Genomic DNA, 17288 nt, shown 5'->3' on the forward strand with positions numbered 1-17288 from the left:
GCAGGTGTAAGATCCATACAGTAGAAGCTTCACAAGAAGCTTTCAGGGCTCAGCATGGGAAAATGAACTTAACATAACTGACAACTGAGTCTTATAAATGAATGTGTGTATGTTTGGTTTGGGCTATGGGTAATTTGGGCTTGTTTGCAGAGAAGCTGGGACAAAGGGTGAAACCTAAGATGACCGTTCATATGCATCTAAGCTTCTGACCAAGCTAGCTGGTGAATCCGTCCTAAGGGAAAATTAGAAAAGGATTCTGCCATCTAACAGTTTATGTCACTAGGGTTTTTTTTTTTTTTTTTTTAAGTTCTTCTCACTTTGTCCTCTCAGTGCTATTGGCTTTCCATTCTGTTCCTCAGAAATGTACTATTTATATTAGAGAAGTTTCATAGGAAAAAAAATTTGTATGACTGAGATTTTGCTTTTGTGGTAGGTGTTTTCAAAGTACTAGCTGTCACCATTGCCACAGTGGTGGCAGCAGCAGGATTATTGATATTAGAGGCACTAAGGGCCAACATTTATTAGCTGAGGCATGTTTCTAAGACTCCAACATATTTTATATCTCACATAATTACCACAGCAACCCATCAGGTAGGTAGTTTTTTTTTTTCTTGAGACAGAGTCTCACTCTGTCACCCAGGCTGCAATGCAGTGGCATGATCTCAACTCACTGCAACCTCTGCCTCCCAGGTTCAAACAATTCAAGTGCCTCAGCTTCCTGAGTAGCTGGGACCATAGGTGGGAGCCACCACACCCAGCCAAATTTTATATTTTCAGTAGAGACGGGATTTCGCCACGTTGGCCAGGCTGGTCTCAAACTCCTGACCTCAGGTGATCTGCCCTCCTTGGCCTCCAAAGTGCTGGGATTACAGGCGTGAGCCACCACGCCAGCCCAGGTAGGTACTTTTATATCATTTCACAAACGAAGAAAGATGCTGCTTATCTTGCCCAAAGGCAATATGGCTAGGAAGGAACAAAACTGCGAATCAGATCACTTCACTCTACTACCTCCTAGCCGCATATTATAATAATATTCATCATATTCAAAAATAAGTATCAGCTTTATGCAAATAAGTGTTAAGCATCCACAAGTTTTAAGATTTCCCCTGTGGTCCTATGGACTTTCTAGACATTCTTCGTCCTATTAATAAAAAGTCATCATCAATGTGGTCAAAACTGCCTTCCACATGGTATGTAGCAACGTTTGCATCCATTTATTAAAGAGTAAAAATGTGGAACTCAAATAAAAAAGACTTTCTTACTTTATATATGTCAGGTTCAGTCATATTTGAAACATGGAAAAAATGAATAGGTCTAGAGAGAACATAAATAAGAATTTATGGGTTACTGCTTTTGAAAATATCAGGTTGCTTTGTGTGTGAGCTTTTGAATTTTATACGCACACACTTTAGAGAAATGTATATTATATATGCAGCCATCCTTTGTGTGCAAATTGAACATTGCTTTCTTAAATGTGAAATGTACTATCTTCACTGAAGTTTCTCTGCAATTAAAAAATATGAAAGTTAGGAGTTGCCCGGCCTTTGCTTCACCTCCAACCTCTCTACAAAAGTATGACAGTGACTCAGATTGTCATTGTTAACCTGCCAGTGTTAGAGAGGCATGGCTGGAGAAGGACCTCATCAATCTCCAAGATCTGCTTCATTCTTTTCCATGATCGTTTCTCCTCTGAGATGAAAAACAGCATTGCAATAGTCTCTTGTGTTCATGAGATCAGAAATTTCTGAGAGTTTTGTTTTCCATTTGAATTGTAGTTTAAATTTGTAGGAAAACCAGAAATGGCCATGTTTTCCGTTTAAGAGATCGCAGAAAAGTTTGTGACCCAGAGCAATCTCTAAACACAAACTCCCAAATTAGTTTTTCTTATAACTTTGGCCCTTAGGCAGGTACCAACTATAAAAATCTATGACCATGATGGGTCTGCCTGGGAACATGCTTTCAAAGATTTCCAGGCCTTCATCTTGCCATGACTGTTGGAAGACTTTGGCTTCACTGTGAAAGCCATAAAACCATAAAGCAGATCTGAGAAAAACCCACAGCTGCATACATCTGATGACAGTCAAACTGATTTCCCAAAGATAGGGAGTTCAGCAAAACCCAAACTCCATGATGTCAACAATGCTGGACCTTTACTCCCCCAAGCAGTGGGTAGTCAGTGGAAGATTTAATCCATGTGTTCCTGATCTACTTACAGTTATCTCATCAAAATGCCATTTGCATAAGTGTTTCCAAAGTTTCATGAGCTTTTATTTCTCAGTCTCTCACATGGATTCTGGTGGGAGTCGAGTTTTGCCAGGGAAACATGACTCTCAAAGTTTAATTTATTTTCAAAACCAAAAGTTTGTAAATGTTAAGTAGCTACTTTAACACTTGTAACAGACTTCATTCTCAGCAACCGCGTAGCTCATCAGTTAAAGTGTTGTAGAAAAGCGCCCTTTCATCACCACCAAAATTAATGAGACTGGTTCTTTGCCAGTCCTCCTACTTCTTGTATTTTTTTCAGTGCAATCTACAAAACCCAGCCCCTGACCTTAAGGAGCTTACAATTTAATAAGGATGTTGGAAATGGGCACAAATAACTACAGTAGCTTACGATCCTGTAGTGGCTCTCTCTTATATCGAATTAGAATTCAACAGCTTAATATTCAAACAATCATCATCTGCCTTCCACACACAAGCAATTTTTTTCAAACGCATCTTTCAAACAGCATGTGCCTTTTTTCTTTCTCTCCACCTGGCATGTTCTTCCTTTTCTCTTGGCAGTACATTTTCATTTCTCTTCCAAAATTCTGCCCATACTTTTATCATAGCCTTCCTTCTTATGCATGGATCCTTAGCTGGGTACAGACTAGTGTGGCAGGTGAGTGTGTAAAAATTGTGTGCGCATCTGTGTGTGTGTGTGTGCACATGCGTGCATGTGCGTGTGTGTGTGGGTTTTCATACTCAGAAATCTGGCCTTATCTAGACCAGATTTGCTGACAATTGTGCCTACCTTACCTTTGTGAGAATGTAAGTATTTTTTGTGTTGCTTAGTGAGACACTTCCAGATTGTCCATCAAACTTTTCATTTTGTGTCACCAAACTCCTTGGTAAGAGAATGAAGCAAAACAGGCTTTCAGAGCTGGAATTAAAGGAGAGAGCAGGAAATTCGAAGAGGAATAGGAGGCAGTATATAGCCAGCTCATACTTCGGATCTCACCCACTAATTATGGCACATGTGAGAATACATGAGTCATCTCTGTACTTGAGCATCAAGACTGCATATATCTCTCCTTGGACCATCACATCATGATATCACCCAGTGATCGTTGGGGTGAGAATTTCAGCAGGGCACAGTGGCTCATGCCTGTAGTCCCAGCTCTTTGGGAGGCTGACGCAGAAGGATTCCTAGAGGACAGGAGTTCAAGACTAGCTTGGGCAACTAAGTAAGACCCTGTCTCTACAAAAAATTTAAAAGTTAGCTAGGCATGGTGGCACATACCTTTGGTTCCACTACTTGGGGGGCTGAGGTGAGAGGATGTTTGAACCCAGAAAGTTGAGGATGTGGTCAGCTACGATGGCACCACTGCAGTCCAGCTTGGGTGGCAGAGTGAGACCCTGAGAAAAGAAAGAAAAGAAAAGAAAAGAAGGAAGGAAATAAATTCCAGGGCCTATTTTCCTATTGCCCTGGGGTGCCATTTTGCATCCCAAGTGGAAGCCAATTTAATCTGAATTTATTAGACCATTCAATAAATATGTATTGAGTGATGAGTTAAAACTGTAACAAATTTAATGGGAAATTCAGTTGTACATGAAGTGTGATCCCTGCCCTAAAGAAGCATACAGTTATCTTGTACTTCGAAGCATAGATCCTCAGAAATAGAAAGAACCCCAAAAGTTCAAGTGTCTCATTATTTAAATGAGATAACTGAGATCTAGAGAGTTAATGTGATTACCTTTAGACAACACTCTTGTCTAGGTCAGACACGGTGGCTCACACCTGAAATTCGAGCACTTTGGGAGGTCAAGTTAGGCAGATCACTTCAGCCCAGGAGTATGAGACTAGCCTGGGCAACATGGTAAAACCTCATCTTTACCAAGAATACAAAAATTAGCTGGATATGATGGTGTGTGCCTGTAGTCTTAGCTACTCCAGAGGCTGAGGTGGGAGAACTGCCTTAAGCCCAGGATGTCAAAGCTACAGAGAGTGATGATCTTACACTCCAACCTGGGTGATAGACAAGATCCTAGCTTAAAAAATAATAATAATCTTTTCTAGAACCCAGGTTCCAGATTCAATTCTGTGTTTTTTCCATTATGTGATGCTTTGAGAGCTTACTTTGTTTTGCAGTTATTTTTCTTTTTCCCTCCCTAGCTAAATTATAGGTTTCTTAAAGGCAGGAAGTAACGTCTGATTTTTTTTTTCACATTCAGCCCACCCAAGTATGTTATGCATAATTAGATAAACTTAAGTATTCAGTAAATGTTTGTGGGATGAGCAAGTAAGTAAATTAATGAATGAATAGGTAGTGCTAACACAAATCACTAAATGGGAGAGAAAGCTTCGAAAACCCTCATCCTTTCCTATTCCATGTCTCTGTAGTGATTGCCCTTTGGTTTGTGGCTTAGCATCTGTCAGTGTGAAAAATACTTACAGGCTTAGTTGACTCAATACAATTCAAAATGCTAATGTAAACTTAGGTCTCCTTAAAGGAGGTATACTGTCCAAAGTAGGGACATCATAGTTTCACTCTGAACTCTTCTAATGGTCTATATCTAGGTGTAGTTTTTTAATTTAATTTTTTATTAATTTATTGGTAGAGATGGGGTCTCACTATGCTGCCCAGGCTGGTCTCAAACTCCTAGCCTCAAACAATCCTCCTGCCTTGGTCTCCGAAAGTGTGGGGATTACAGGCATGACCCACCCATGCCCAGGAGATACTAGGAAGAGTTTTTAAGGGGGCTTTTGACAATAGTCAATCTTATACAATTGTCTTTAAGAGATACTTAAAGACACTAAATATGCCTTATTTAATTTTGTATACTTCACCTAACAAAGTACTTTTCACAAAAAGGAACTGGCACTATAATATGCCTAAAGGAGAAAGACTACAGTGGAGAATGGTTCAAATCCACACAGTATGAAGGATGGTTAAGAAACCAGCTGGGGGTGTGCGGAAGGACTTTGAATATCCAACAAACTATCATATGGGAAAGGAGTTGGATTTATTCTACATGTTGTCAGAGGATACGACTAACAGCAAATACTTGTGAATGGTACCCTGACACCGATTTGGATGAATACAAAGCACATTTTTTGCAATTAGAGAGTTTCTTGAAAACAAAAGTGGCTGTCTGCTGAGCTGGAGCATGCCCTGCTGCTGACGATATAGAAGCAGGGTCTGGACGACCCCTTGTTGAGGGGATTTGCTGGCCAGATCTTCTTTACAGTGTCTTCAGACCTTGGGCTCTGATGAAGGTGACGATGTGGCTCTGCCACTGACATGGCACAGTGCCTGGCCTATGCAGCTAATTTCTGCTTCTTCCATGGCCCTTACCTTTATTGCCAATTTCTTAGCAATCCATAACTGTCCATGGAAGTTCTTCAGAAGATTATTGAAGTATTTCTCGTTTCTTGCTTGTTCTGGAAAATTACTCTCAGTAAACAATGCATATTATTATATACATCCTCTGCTACCCTAACCCAACCTAGTGTTGTTTAAAGTCAATGAGGAAACATCATATAGTGCCCAATATAGTCAACAGAGTTCAAATCCTTGCTCCAGCAGTTGCCAAGTGGGGGGATTTTCCTAACCTCTCTACCTTCCTTTCTCCAAACTGTACAATAGGGTCAATGATATTATCGAGCTCAGCAATACGATTGAGGATTAAATGGCATAATGCATGTAGAGTGTTTAAGTACAGTGCCTGAAATACAGTAGATGCTCATTGATAGCAACTATATTTCATTGTTAAGAGACAAATTTCTTTCAGCTGCTTTGATTTAAGAAGATAATACCATTTCCAGACATCTCTTTCCTGGGGCTAACTATATTATATTAGTATTCTGCCCTGATGGGAAGGAAGAAACTTCATGGGCAGTAAATAGCCAATTTAGAAGCAGGAGAAATATGAGGTAAGCTGAAATGTTACCCCCTGCTGACTTTTTGAAATGCAGATTCATCAATCTCTTTGATGTCCATAGCCACTTCCAATGAACATCTTTCAGCATATTATTTGCTTTCTTAACCACATCACTTTTCACTGAGTTCAACATTCCTGGAGGATTCAAAGGATCTTGGTACATTCCTCCAAAATGAATTCAGAAGGTAAGTGGAAAGAGAGGGGAAAACATCTTTGAATAGGATCCAGGTTCAGACTGAGGGTAGGAGGAGGTCTGGGGTGGGAGGGTTAACAGTGACTCAAAGGGTAACGGTGAATTCAGCTTCAGGATTTCCGTGTGCCAGTCTACTCTGCCAGTAGCCTGATGACTAACCACAACCCAGCAACCCACCCAGCTCCTTTGTCTAAATAAGTGGACACGATGGCATTCAGCCTCCTAAAGGGGAAATGGAGGGACCACACAGGATCAGAGGGTCTCCTTAGGAAAGCAGGAATTAAAGGGGTCATCACTTTCAGCCTTCCCTTAATCTGCTCTTTTAGGGAGTCCACATTCATAGTAGAATATTTTCCCTTTTGAAGTTAAGCACTTAGAATAACGCATTTTCAAATGATTAATCAAATCCCAGTGAGAAGCAGGCTCACTATGCACTAGTTACTTCAGCCCACTGCATCTTGGGCTGCACTTTCACTACTTGCTCCAGTAAGAGAAAATACTCACACATACAACAAGTTCCATGAAGGGGTGGCAAGGAACAGCAGACACCCTGGATTCATGGTAAGCTGTTTTCTCAAGGCTCAGGAAAGCTGCCCAGGGCAGGTGGAGTCTCATCTGTGTGTGCTTCACTTGCACCCCAGATGCAGGACCCTGGAAAGTAGCCGTCTCTGGGTTTTCTTCTCCAGGGATAACATGACCTGCTGGATTAATGTGTTGAAGGACATCCTGTTTCCAGTGGGGACTGGAACAGAGCCTAGGCCTTATCTCAGGATGTTGCATTCCCAGCACATTCTAGTTATTCTTAAGAACTGCAAGTGAGAAAGTGGGAGGACTGGTTTGGTTCAAGGCCACCTGGGGAACTGTCCTTTTGCACCAGATGCAAAATATCACTATCAGAGGTCTTCTTAATACCTGCCTCTAATCCTGGGCTGGCATCACTGAAGTATACATCTTTGTTCAGGAGTCTGTCTTCTTACTAAACAGTACACTCCTTAAGGACAGAAACTGACTTTTATTTACTTTGTATCCCAAGCAGGGTAGAAATGTACATCAGATATTACATGTTGGCATACTTAACCACATTAAATCCTTCTTCCAGAAAACCATCCTGTGTGCTGGAGGCCAGAAATCTAACAATATTAAGCATAGTTACACAGACTCCCTGAGAGTCAAGCCACATCTTGAACCAACTTCTCCAAGCAGATTCACCCACGTGAGAGCTGAAAAACACAGTATCACAAGGCAGGGCCATGCTCCTGCTGACAAACAAGCACAGTCATGAACACACTTAGCTGTTCTGCAGTTTCCAGGGTCTAACTACATGGGTGTCAGCCTGGATCCTGGGCTTCCAGCCCTTCTATTTTGTAAGCACCTAATTACCTCTATTAAGTAGCTTTCTGATGAAATTAGTTCAACTGGTTTTTGTTATCTGCAATTGAACTCTAATTTGGTGCTCATCAAATGTTTGTCGAATGAATGCACTGGGTAAACATTGGTTTACCCACAAGGTTTACCTTAAATCAGTTACTCACACCTGGACTCCTGAAATCACCTGCTGATTCTCAAAGGGGAACAAGGTCCACCTTAAATCAGTTACTCACACCTGGGCTCCTGCAAGCACCTGCTGATTCTCAAAGGGGATGATTCATTAACAAGTAAGAGAAAGTTTCCGAGAAATGCCTCCAGTAGAATTCTAAAATGCAGTAAAAAGGAAAAAAAAAAAGTCACTGTAAAATACCATTTGGAGAAAGAAGGGGCTTTTCATTCTTACATTTTACCATTATCCAGAAAACTCATGAAGTGGCTTATTTTTGTCACTTAATTCCAATTAAAATAGAGTATTGCTGTGTTTTCTAAATGACCACAACACTACAGGTAAGAAAAGATTATTCAAGGTTTACATTCTGAAATAAATGGTTTGTGTGAAGTTGGGGAACTAGCAGAATTATTAGAGTGAACAATTCTTTTTAATCCTCAGATTTGAGTCCAAGACTTGACCTTTGAGAATGTTTATTTAAATGCTATTTATTCTTGTGAATCCCGTAAAAGGCCTGGAGCTTCACTGGATTAACTTAAGGCTTAAACAGTAAGCATCAACCTGAACATTCTGGGGCAAGGCCTGATTCCGAACCATTGTAATGAGCAAGGAAGCAAAGAGCTCTCCTCTGAATTTCTTCGGTGCAAGAACAGCTGTTGGACTCCCCAAGCTAATGCATTTCTGTGGAATTATTGCCTTCTTACTGAAGCTTCCTGGCCCAAGACCTATGCCTCTCTACCTGAAAAATGCCTTTTCCTTCAGCAGTGCTGTGATTTTTCAATTTTTAAGGCTGAATGATCAGCACCACTCCAGTTTAGTTAAGGATTAACTTGGCTAGCCCAGACATTTCTATAATAGATCCATGTGTTGACTGACAAGAAGAGGTGCCATCTAAAAGGAGATTGAAAGAGTCTTACAGGAGAGGGGAGGATTAGTGAGCCCTTTTTGCAATCATGAAACAATCAGCCATGTTCTTAGGAGATTTCACTCTGTTGTAACTGAATGTGATGCTGTACTGGAAAAAATAACAAAGCAGAGTGCTAGGCCTGGGATAATGGTCCAGCTTGTCTAGACCCCATGTCTCCTCATCATGGGAAAAAGCATTTATTCCTTCTCCCTTTCACTCTTTGCTACAACAGATATCAAGTGAGCATGTAAATGCAGCACACTCTGCGTGGTAGGCACTGGATATTCCTAGGTGAACAAAAGATGCATAGTCATTGATGTCATGGTGATCACAATCAAGTAGGGCGGAGCAGACAATAAACAAAATAAACACATAGATAAAACCGCAAATCCTGCAAGGTCTTATTGGATGCCAGAGATAAATAGTTCCACTAAAAACGTCTTAGACAGTAAAGAGATTTAAAAACTAAGACATAGGGTGGTTCCAAGAGTGGTCCAGTGACTCAGTGATGCCACTAAGGACCCAGAACTTTCTGTCTTCTCACGTTCCATCTTTAGCATGATGAACTTTCTACTTCAGTGGCTTGTTGAGATATTTTTCTAAAGACAGTTCCTTCTCCACAAGAAAATAAACAACAGCTGTTAGATAAAAATCAACATTAAATTATTTATAGAAAATTGTTATTAGCCTGCACTTGTGTCTCTTTGATGGGCTTAGTGTACAAAGTTATCTTCTTAATGTTAATAATAGTGAAATATCAGGCTGGGTGCTTCTGATCACTGGGTGCAAAATATCAGGCTGGATGCTCACACCTGTAATCCCAGCACTTTGGGAGGCTGAGGCGGGTGGATCACGAGGTGAGGAGTTTGAGACCAGCCTGGCCAACATAGTGAAACCCCGTCTCTACTAAAAATACAAAAAAAAATAGCTGGGTGTGGTGGAGCATGCCTGTAGTCCCAGCTACTCAGGAGACTGAGGCAGGAGAATCGCTTGAACCCGGGAGGTGGAGGTTGCAGTGAGCCGAGACCACACCATTGCACTCCAGCCTGGGTGACAGAGTGAGACTCCGTCTCAGTAATAATAATAATAACAATAATAATAGTGAAAGATCAGTGACACATCCCACATTCATTTAAAGCATTTGCAATGTCTGTTCTCACAGTTTGTTCAAGTAATGCTGTCTATATAGCCTGTACCAGAATGCAATATTGTGAAGAGAACTAGCCCCAATCCTTGTCTACACTCCTTTTCATTCCGCCCCTAATGCCATCTCCTATTACAAGAAGCCTCACACATAGACACAGGAACACACTAGCCCATACACCCACACTCCAGTCACAGACTGTACAAGATCAGCCATAGTCACTGGTGTGCTTTGGGGTACTCATACCTATGTGCTGTCTGCTCTTAAAAGAAGACATCTGGGGAAAAGGCCCTCGCAGGCCCAGAAGTAGGCTTTGGTCACTTGGGCATAGCTCCCTAGAGGGATAGCCACTTTGTGTCTTTAATGAACTCTAGGTGCCTTTGTATTTGTGGGCCCCCTTTTCCATAAAATAAATCACAAGTTATGTCTTACAACTGTGCTGGTATAGAAATAAATATATTAATATGATGTCAGATATGTTTTCAACCTAAAAGTTCATTTTTTTTTTTAATTTTAAAAGAAATTTTAACATTTTTGTGGCCCCTAACAGTAATAAGGACCCTTGGCACTCCACCTATTGTACCTAAAAGATAAATCTGCCTGCCTGGAGCTTAGTCTTGAAGGGGGAAGGAGTGTGTGCTCTAACTTGGCCTAGAGAGTCACTGCCCCATGGGAAGACGTGTAGCCAGAGCAGAGCTAGAATTCTGGACCCTTAAGTCACAGGGCTCAGATTTGGGGTTCCTCATCCACCACAAGGCTAAGGGTATTACCATTTCATAATAAACATGTGCAATCACGTGGGCAGTGAATTTTATTATTATGAAGAGCATTGAATTAATACTTGTTCTGCATTTGTGTTACTAAAGATCCCATTCTGGTGGCTCTCCTCCATAAGACAACAGTTGGCCCTGAAAAATGAAAGAACTTCTAGGGAGTCAAAACAACAGCTTGCAACTTCTAAATAACAATTTTTCCAGGTTCTTTGCTTCAGTGTTTCAAAAAAATAAATCGAAGGGTTTAGTTTGAGATTGGGAACTCTGCTACACTATTTTTTCTTGATATATTAGACAACACAGAATTAACCAAGAAGACCAGGAGAAAACTTGGGGCACATGTGAAGTTCTATGAACCACCTCTCTTACCTCTAGTGTATACAGAGTGGACTAGGTGTTTAGTGTCATCCTCTGAAGTAGCTGTAGTTTGCTTCTCCTCCTCCCATTCAAATACTTTAAGCTGCTCAGTACTTCTCTCTGGAAAAGACTGGAAGTCTGACCCCACCAGTTAGTAGAAGTCGGAGTGCCACAGGGCTGGGTGAGCTCACAGCAGGAGCAGGAATGCCACCATCATCCTGTGGGGCTCTCCCATTCTCACACCGTCTTTCCATGTTCTGCCCATCATCCCACCTGTAAAGCATTAATAACTAGAAAATCTTGTTTTCCTTCTCTGCTCCTACCCCACTCCATCCCTCCTAAATGGCTCTCAAATCTTCCACGTCTTCTTCATCCCAAAGCCAGTATCCCAGCTAAGGACCTCCTCTGTCTCTTACCTGAACTCTTGCAATAGACCCATTCCTGGTTTTCCTGACTCTGATCCTTCCTCTCCCTCCCTATATTTCCATATTAAATTGCAATAGAAGGGATCTTACATAGATCTGTGCCACCAGGTACCTCTCCCAAACTGGAGTTTGGGGAAAGGTTTCAGTAGATATTAAATATATATTTTATCTTGCCCTCATTGGTACAATCTTTTATTCTATTATTTTTAGACTGTGCAACAATTAAGTCCCTTCTCTCCCTGGTCCCAAAAACACTCTGTTTTATTTTATTTTATCTTATCTTATCTTATCTTATCTTATCTTATCTATCTTATTTTTTTGAGAAGGAGTCTCAGTCTGTCATCCAGGCTGGAGTACAGTAGTGCAATCTCAGCTCACTGCAACCTCCACCTCCCGGGTTCAAGTGATTATGCTGCCTCAGTCTCCCGAGTAGCTGGGATTATAGGTGCCCACCACCACGCCTGGCTAATTTTTGTATTTTTAGTAGAGATGGAGTTTCACCATGTTGGCCATGCTGGTCTCGAACTCCTGACCTCAAGCGATCCAACCGCCTTGGCCTCCCAAAGTGCTGGGATTACAGGTGTGAGCCACCACGCCTGGCCCTCTCTGTCGCTTTTAATTTTAGTGAGGAAAAAAGACCCCTCTTATAGCAAGAGGCACAGACCCATCAAAGAATTTAATTACCCCTTACTTCCTATCAAATACAATGACAAAAACTATTTAGATATCATTAGCACTATGTTCAGTCCTCATCTGGAGATTTGAGACTTTGGTGGTATTACGTCTATAGTAGACACCCAGAGGGAGCCCATGCCCAGGGTTAGGTATCTGTTGAGAATTCCCAGGCTGTCATTCAAGCTAACAGAGGGAACTCTTTTCATTATATTTCTTAAGGTAGGGTTTTGGGGAAGGGATGGAATCCACGACCTTTGTCCATTTAAAAGGTCTATAAAATACTTTGCATTTAGTTCCTCGTGCAAAGTACTTGCACATGTTTTATTCCTCTTATTGAACATGCAAATAACAAGAAGGACTAAGAGAAGCCTGTGACTCTCCATTGTTCTGTAGCAAACAGGAAAACTAGCCACATAGTGTTGCCAGGTGATCATCAGCACCTATTTGGAAAGTTTCTTGGGGATTCCCACACAACAATTATAAACACATTTCTGACTTTACATTTAAATGTTTTATCTTCAAACAGATAGAGGGTGAAATTATTCATATTACAGAAAGATGCTTCACAACAGCAAACGATCACAAGGATACTTTCTATGGCATTTGCTCAAGTTTTGTTTCCAGATCACTAAATAGTTCAGAGGAGAAAAAACTAAACTGGGGAGTGTTCTAGGCCACTGTTGATAACATATCCATCCATCAAAAATGAAATTATAATGACAAAGGACATTAATATGTCAATGGTTCGTTTATATTTTACAATTTTTATTTCTTTAGACAGAAAGCTAAGCACTTGATAACCTTATTAAATCTTTTTCATGCTCTTTCTTGCCTACCTGATATATAAGACCTTTCATCCTGCGTGTTCCTTCAACTTTATATCCCTTTGCTCTCAGACTCAAACTCTATTTTACCTTCAAACTCATTTCTGAACTATTTCCTATGCTTGCCTTGCTCTACACTCCATTCCACCTATCCCCAGTTCACCCGGCACACCCACCCAACAAACTCATACTCCTGCAAGACTCAGATTGGGCCTCGCTGCTCCATAGGTACTTTTCTGACTTCCCTTGGGTTTACTGAAGTCCCCTTCTTGCACACCTCCTTTATCCCTTCCATATACCTCTATTAGAGCACAGATAACATGGAACTCTTGGTAACCTCCCCACTAGATTACAAGTTTTTTGAGGACCAGAGTTGCTCTCCTCTTTTCATAACCAGTGTGTCTGTGTTCAACACCTCCTCATGAATCACTCCAGTTCAAATCCTGCCTCTTCCATATGTTATCCAATCTCAGCAGCCTAGAATACGCCCTTATATTCCTACTCTCCAAAACAAATGAAACTTCCATAGCACTTGTTTATATTTTGCTTTGTGAACAGCTCTTTTCAAGGAAATGTGCAACACACAGTCCTTATCTTTTAACCACAATATTAGATATATCAAAATAGTTAGAATACTATGGACACTCCTAGGATTGGGACACACTAAACAGTAGCTATTTCATAAGGGCTTGTTCAGCCTAATGGAATTAGTGTGAAAGAAGAAATAGCAGGGTCTGGCATTGTGGATATATACTGTTGGCACAGCAACCTTGCTGTTGAGAAAGCATATATATTATAACTTATGGCCTTGTGGCTTTTGTGGAATCATCAAATATTTTTCATGATTATATAACAAAATTAAGTTTGAAAAAAGGAATCCCTAAAGGACAAAAGCAAACTAAAAGAAGTAAACCCAACTAGACATTGCTTTATGGCATAACCATATACAGAGAAACTGTTTTAATTGTCTTAAGAAGACAAAACTGATTCTCTCTCTCTCTCTCTCTATATATATATATACACACACACACACATATACATACACACACACACATATACATATACACACATATATATACACATATATATATACTCAGTGGGTTTTTCCCTAATGATACTAAGAAATTCAAACACACACACACACACGCACTCTCTCTCTCTCTCCCTCTCTCTCTCTCTTTTCAGTAATCATATTATTGGGAGTGCTATTGGAAGTGTTATTCTAAGATTCATCCATTGGGAATTCCTTATTTTCAGCCTACAAAAAGAAAAAAACATTGTAACATAGATTAGATTAAGCAAAAATTCTATAGTCTTAAATTTGATTTTGAAGTATTAATATGACTTCATAATTTCATCTTTTTAAGAAACACATAGGGGGGCGGAGCAAGATGGCCGAATAGGAACAGCTCCAGTCTCCAACTCCCAGCGCGAGTAACACAGAAGACCGGTGATCTCTGCATTTTCAACTGAGGTACTGGGGTCATCTCTCTAGGGAGTGCCGGACAATCGGTGCTGGTCAGCTGCTGCAGCCTGACCAGCGTGAGCTGAAGCAGGGCGAGGCATCGCCTCACCTGGAAGCGCAAGGGGGAAGGAAATCCGTTTTCCTAGCCAGGGGAACTGAGACACATAACACCTGGAAAATCGCGTAACTCCCACCCCAATACTGCGCTTTAAGGAAACAGGCACACCAGGAGAATATATCCCACACCTGGCCGGGAGGGTCACACGCCCACGGAGCCTCCCTCACTGCTAACACAGCCGACTGCGGCGATCTATCCGCAAGGCAGCAGCGAGGCTGGGGGAGGGGCGCCCGCCATTGCTGAGGCTTAAGTAGGTAAACAAAGCCGCTGGGAAGCTCGAACTGGGTGGAGCTCACAGCAGCTCAAGGAAACCTGCCTGTCTCTGTAGACTCCACCTCTGGGGACAGCCCACAGCTGAGGTCCAATAGGGAAAGCAGCAGGGGCGGTGCAGAGGCGAACGACTCTGTCTGACAGCTTTGGGAGAGCCGTGGATCTCCCAACGCGGAGGTTGAGATCCGAGAACGGACAGACTGCCTGCTCAGGTGGGTCCCTGACCCCTGAGTAGCCTAGCTGGGAGACATCCCCCACTAGGGGCAGTCTGACACCCCACACCTCACAGGGTGGAGTCATCCCTGAGAGGAAACTTCCAAAGGAAGAATCAGACAGGTACACTCGCTGCTCAGCAATATTCTATCTTGGCAACCTCTGCTGCTGATACCCAGGCAAACAGGGTCTGGAGTGGACCTCAAGCAATCTCCAACAGACCAACAGACAGTCCTTCTGACTGTCAGACGGAAAACTATCAAACAGGAAGGACACCTATACCAAAACCCCATCAGTACGTCACCATCATCAAAGACCAGAGACAGATAAAACCACAAAGATGGGGAAAAAGCAGGGCAGAAAAGCTGGAAATTCAAAAAATAAGAGCGCATCTCCCCCTGCAAAGGAGCGCAGCCCATCGCCAGCAACGGATCAAAGCTGGTCAGAGAATGACTTTGACGAGATGAGAGAAGAAGGCTTCGGTCCATCAAACTTCTCAGAGCTAAAGGAGGAATTACGTACCCAGCGCAAAGAAACTAAAAATCTTGAAAAAAAAGTGGAAGAATTGACAGCTAGACTAATTAATGCAGAGAAGATCATAAACGAAATGACAGAGATGAAAACCATGACACGAGAAATACGTGACAAATGCACAAGCTTCAGTAACCGACTCGATCAACTGGAAGAAAGAGTATCAGCGATTGAGGATCAAATGAATGAAATGAAGCGAGAAGAGAAACCAAAAGAAAAAAGAAGAAAAAGAAATGAACAAAGCCTGCAAGAAGTATGGGATTATGTAAAAAGACCAAATCTACGTCTGATTGGGGTGCCTGAAAGTGAGGGGGAAAATGGAACCAAGTTGGAAAACACTCTTCAGGATATCATCCAGGAGAACTTCCCCAACCTAGTAGGGCAGGCCAACATTCAAATTCAGGAAATACAGAGAACGCCACAAAGATACTCCTCCAGAAGAGCAACTCCAAGACACATAATTGCCAGATTCACCAAAGTGGAAATGAAGGAAAAAATCTTAAGGGCAGCCAGAGAGAAAGGTCGGGTTACCCACAAAGGGAAGCCCATCAGACTAACAGCAGATCTCTCGGCAGAAACTCTACAAGCCAGAAGAGAGTGGGGGCCAATATTCAACGTTCTTAAAGAAAAGAATTTTCAACCCAGAATTTCATATCCAGCCAAACTAAGTTTCATCAGTGAAGGAGAAATAAAATCCTTTACAGATAAGCAAATGCTTAGAGATTTTGTCACCACCAGGCCTGCCTTACAAGAGACCCTGAAGGAAGCCCTAAACATGGAAAGGAACAACCGGTACCAGCCATTGCAAAAACATGCCAAAATGTAAAGACCATCGAGGCTAGGAAGAAACTGCATCAACTAATGAGCAAAATAACCAGTTAATATCATAATGACAGGATCAAGTTCACACATAACAATATTAACCTTAAATGTAAATGGACTAAATGCTCCAATGAAAAGACACAGACTGGCAAACTGGATCAAGAGTCAAGACCCATCAGTCTGCTGTATTCAGGAGACCCATCTCACATGCAGAGACATACATAGGCTCAAAATAAAGGGATGGAGAAAGATCTACCAAGCAAATGGAGAACAAAAAAAAGCAGGGGTTGCAATCCTAGTCTCTGATAAAACAGACTTTAAACCATCAAAGATCAAAAGAGACAAAGAAGGCCATTACATAATGGTAAAGGGATCAATTCAACAGGAAGAGCTAACTCTCCTAATATATATGCACCCAATACAGGAGCACCCAGATTCATAAAGCAAGTCCTTAGAGACCTACAAAGAGACTTAGACTCCCATACAATAATAATGGGAGATTTCAACACTCCACTGTCAACATTAGACAGATCAATGAGACAGAAAGTTAACAAGGATATCCAGGAATTGAACTCATCTCTGCACCAAGCGGACCTAATAGACATCTATAGAACTCTCCACCCCAAATCAACAGAATATACATTCTTCTCAGCACCACATCACACTTATTCCAAAATTGACCACATAATTGGAAGTAAAGCACTCCTCAGCAAATGTACAAGAACAGAAATTATAACAAACTGTCTCTCAGACCACAGTGCAATCAAACTAGAACTCAGGACTAAGAAACTCAATCAAAACCGCTCAACTACATGGAAACTGAACAACCTGCTCCTGAATGACTACTGGGTACATAACGAAATGAAAGCAGAAATAAAGATGTTCTTTGA

At 41.5% G+C, this 17288-nt stretch overlaps 1 protein-coding gene across 1 annotated transcript in view; it reads right to left on the reverse strand.

Moving 5' to 3' along the window:
* Positions 1-9165: 9165 nt before the first annotated feature.
* The window catches only part of LOC117075628, a 38888-nt gene continuing 30765 nt past the window's right edge, over positions 9166-17288 (reverse strand). Inside the window, exons 2-4 of the mRNA XM_033198159.1 lie at positions 11472-11476; positions 11068-11185; positions 9166-9419 (exon numbers count right to left, since the gene is read on the reverse strand). Coding sequence (XP_033054050.1) covers positions 9352-9419; positions 11068-11185; positions 11472-11476 — 191 coding nt within the window. The 3' untranslated portion in view covers positions 9166-9351. The remainder of the gene's footprint in view (positions 9420-11067; positions 11186-11471; positions 11477-17288) is intronic.

The sequence above is a fragment of the Trachypithecus francoisi genome, unplaced genomic scaffold, assembly GCF_009764315.1.
Source record: "Trachypithecus francoisi isolate TF-2019V2 unplaced genomic scaffold, Tfra_2.0 Lachesis_group5, whole genome shotgun sequence".
NCBI classification, from domain to species: Eukaryota; Metazoa; Chordata; class Mammalia; order Primates; family Cercopithecidae; genus Trachypithecus; species Trachypithecus francoisi.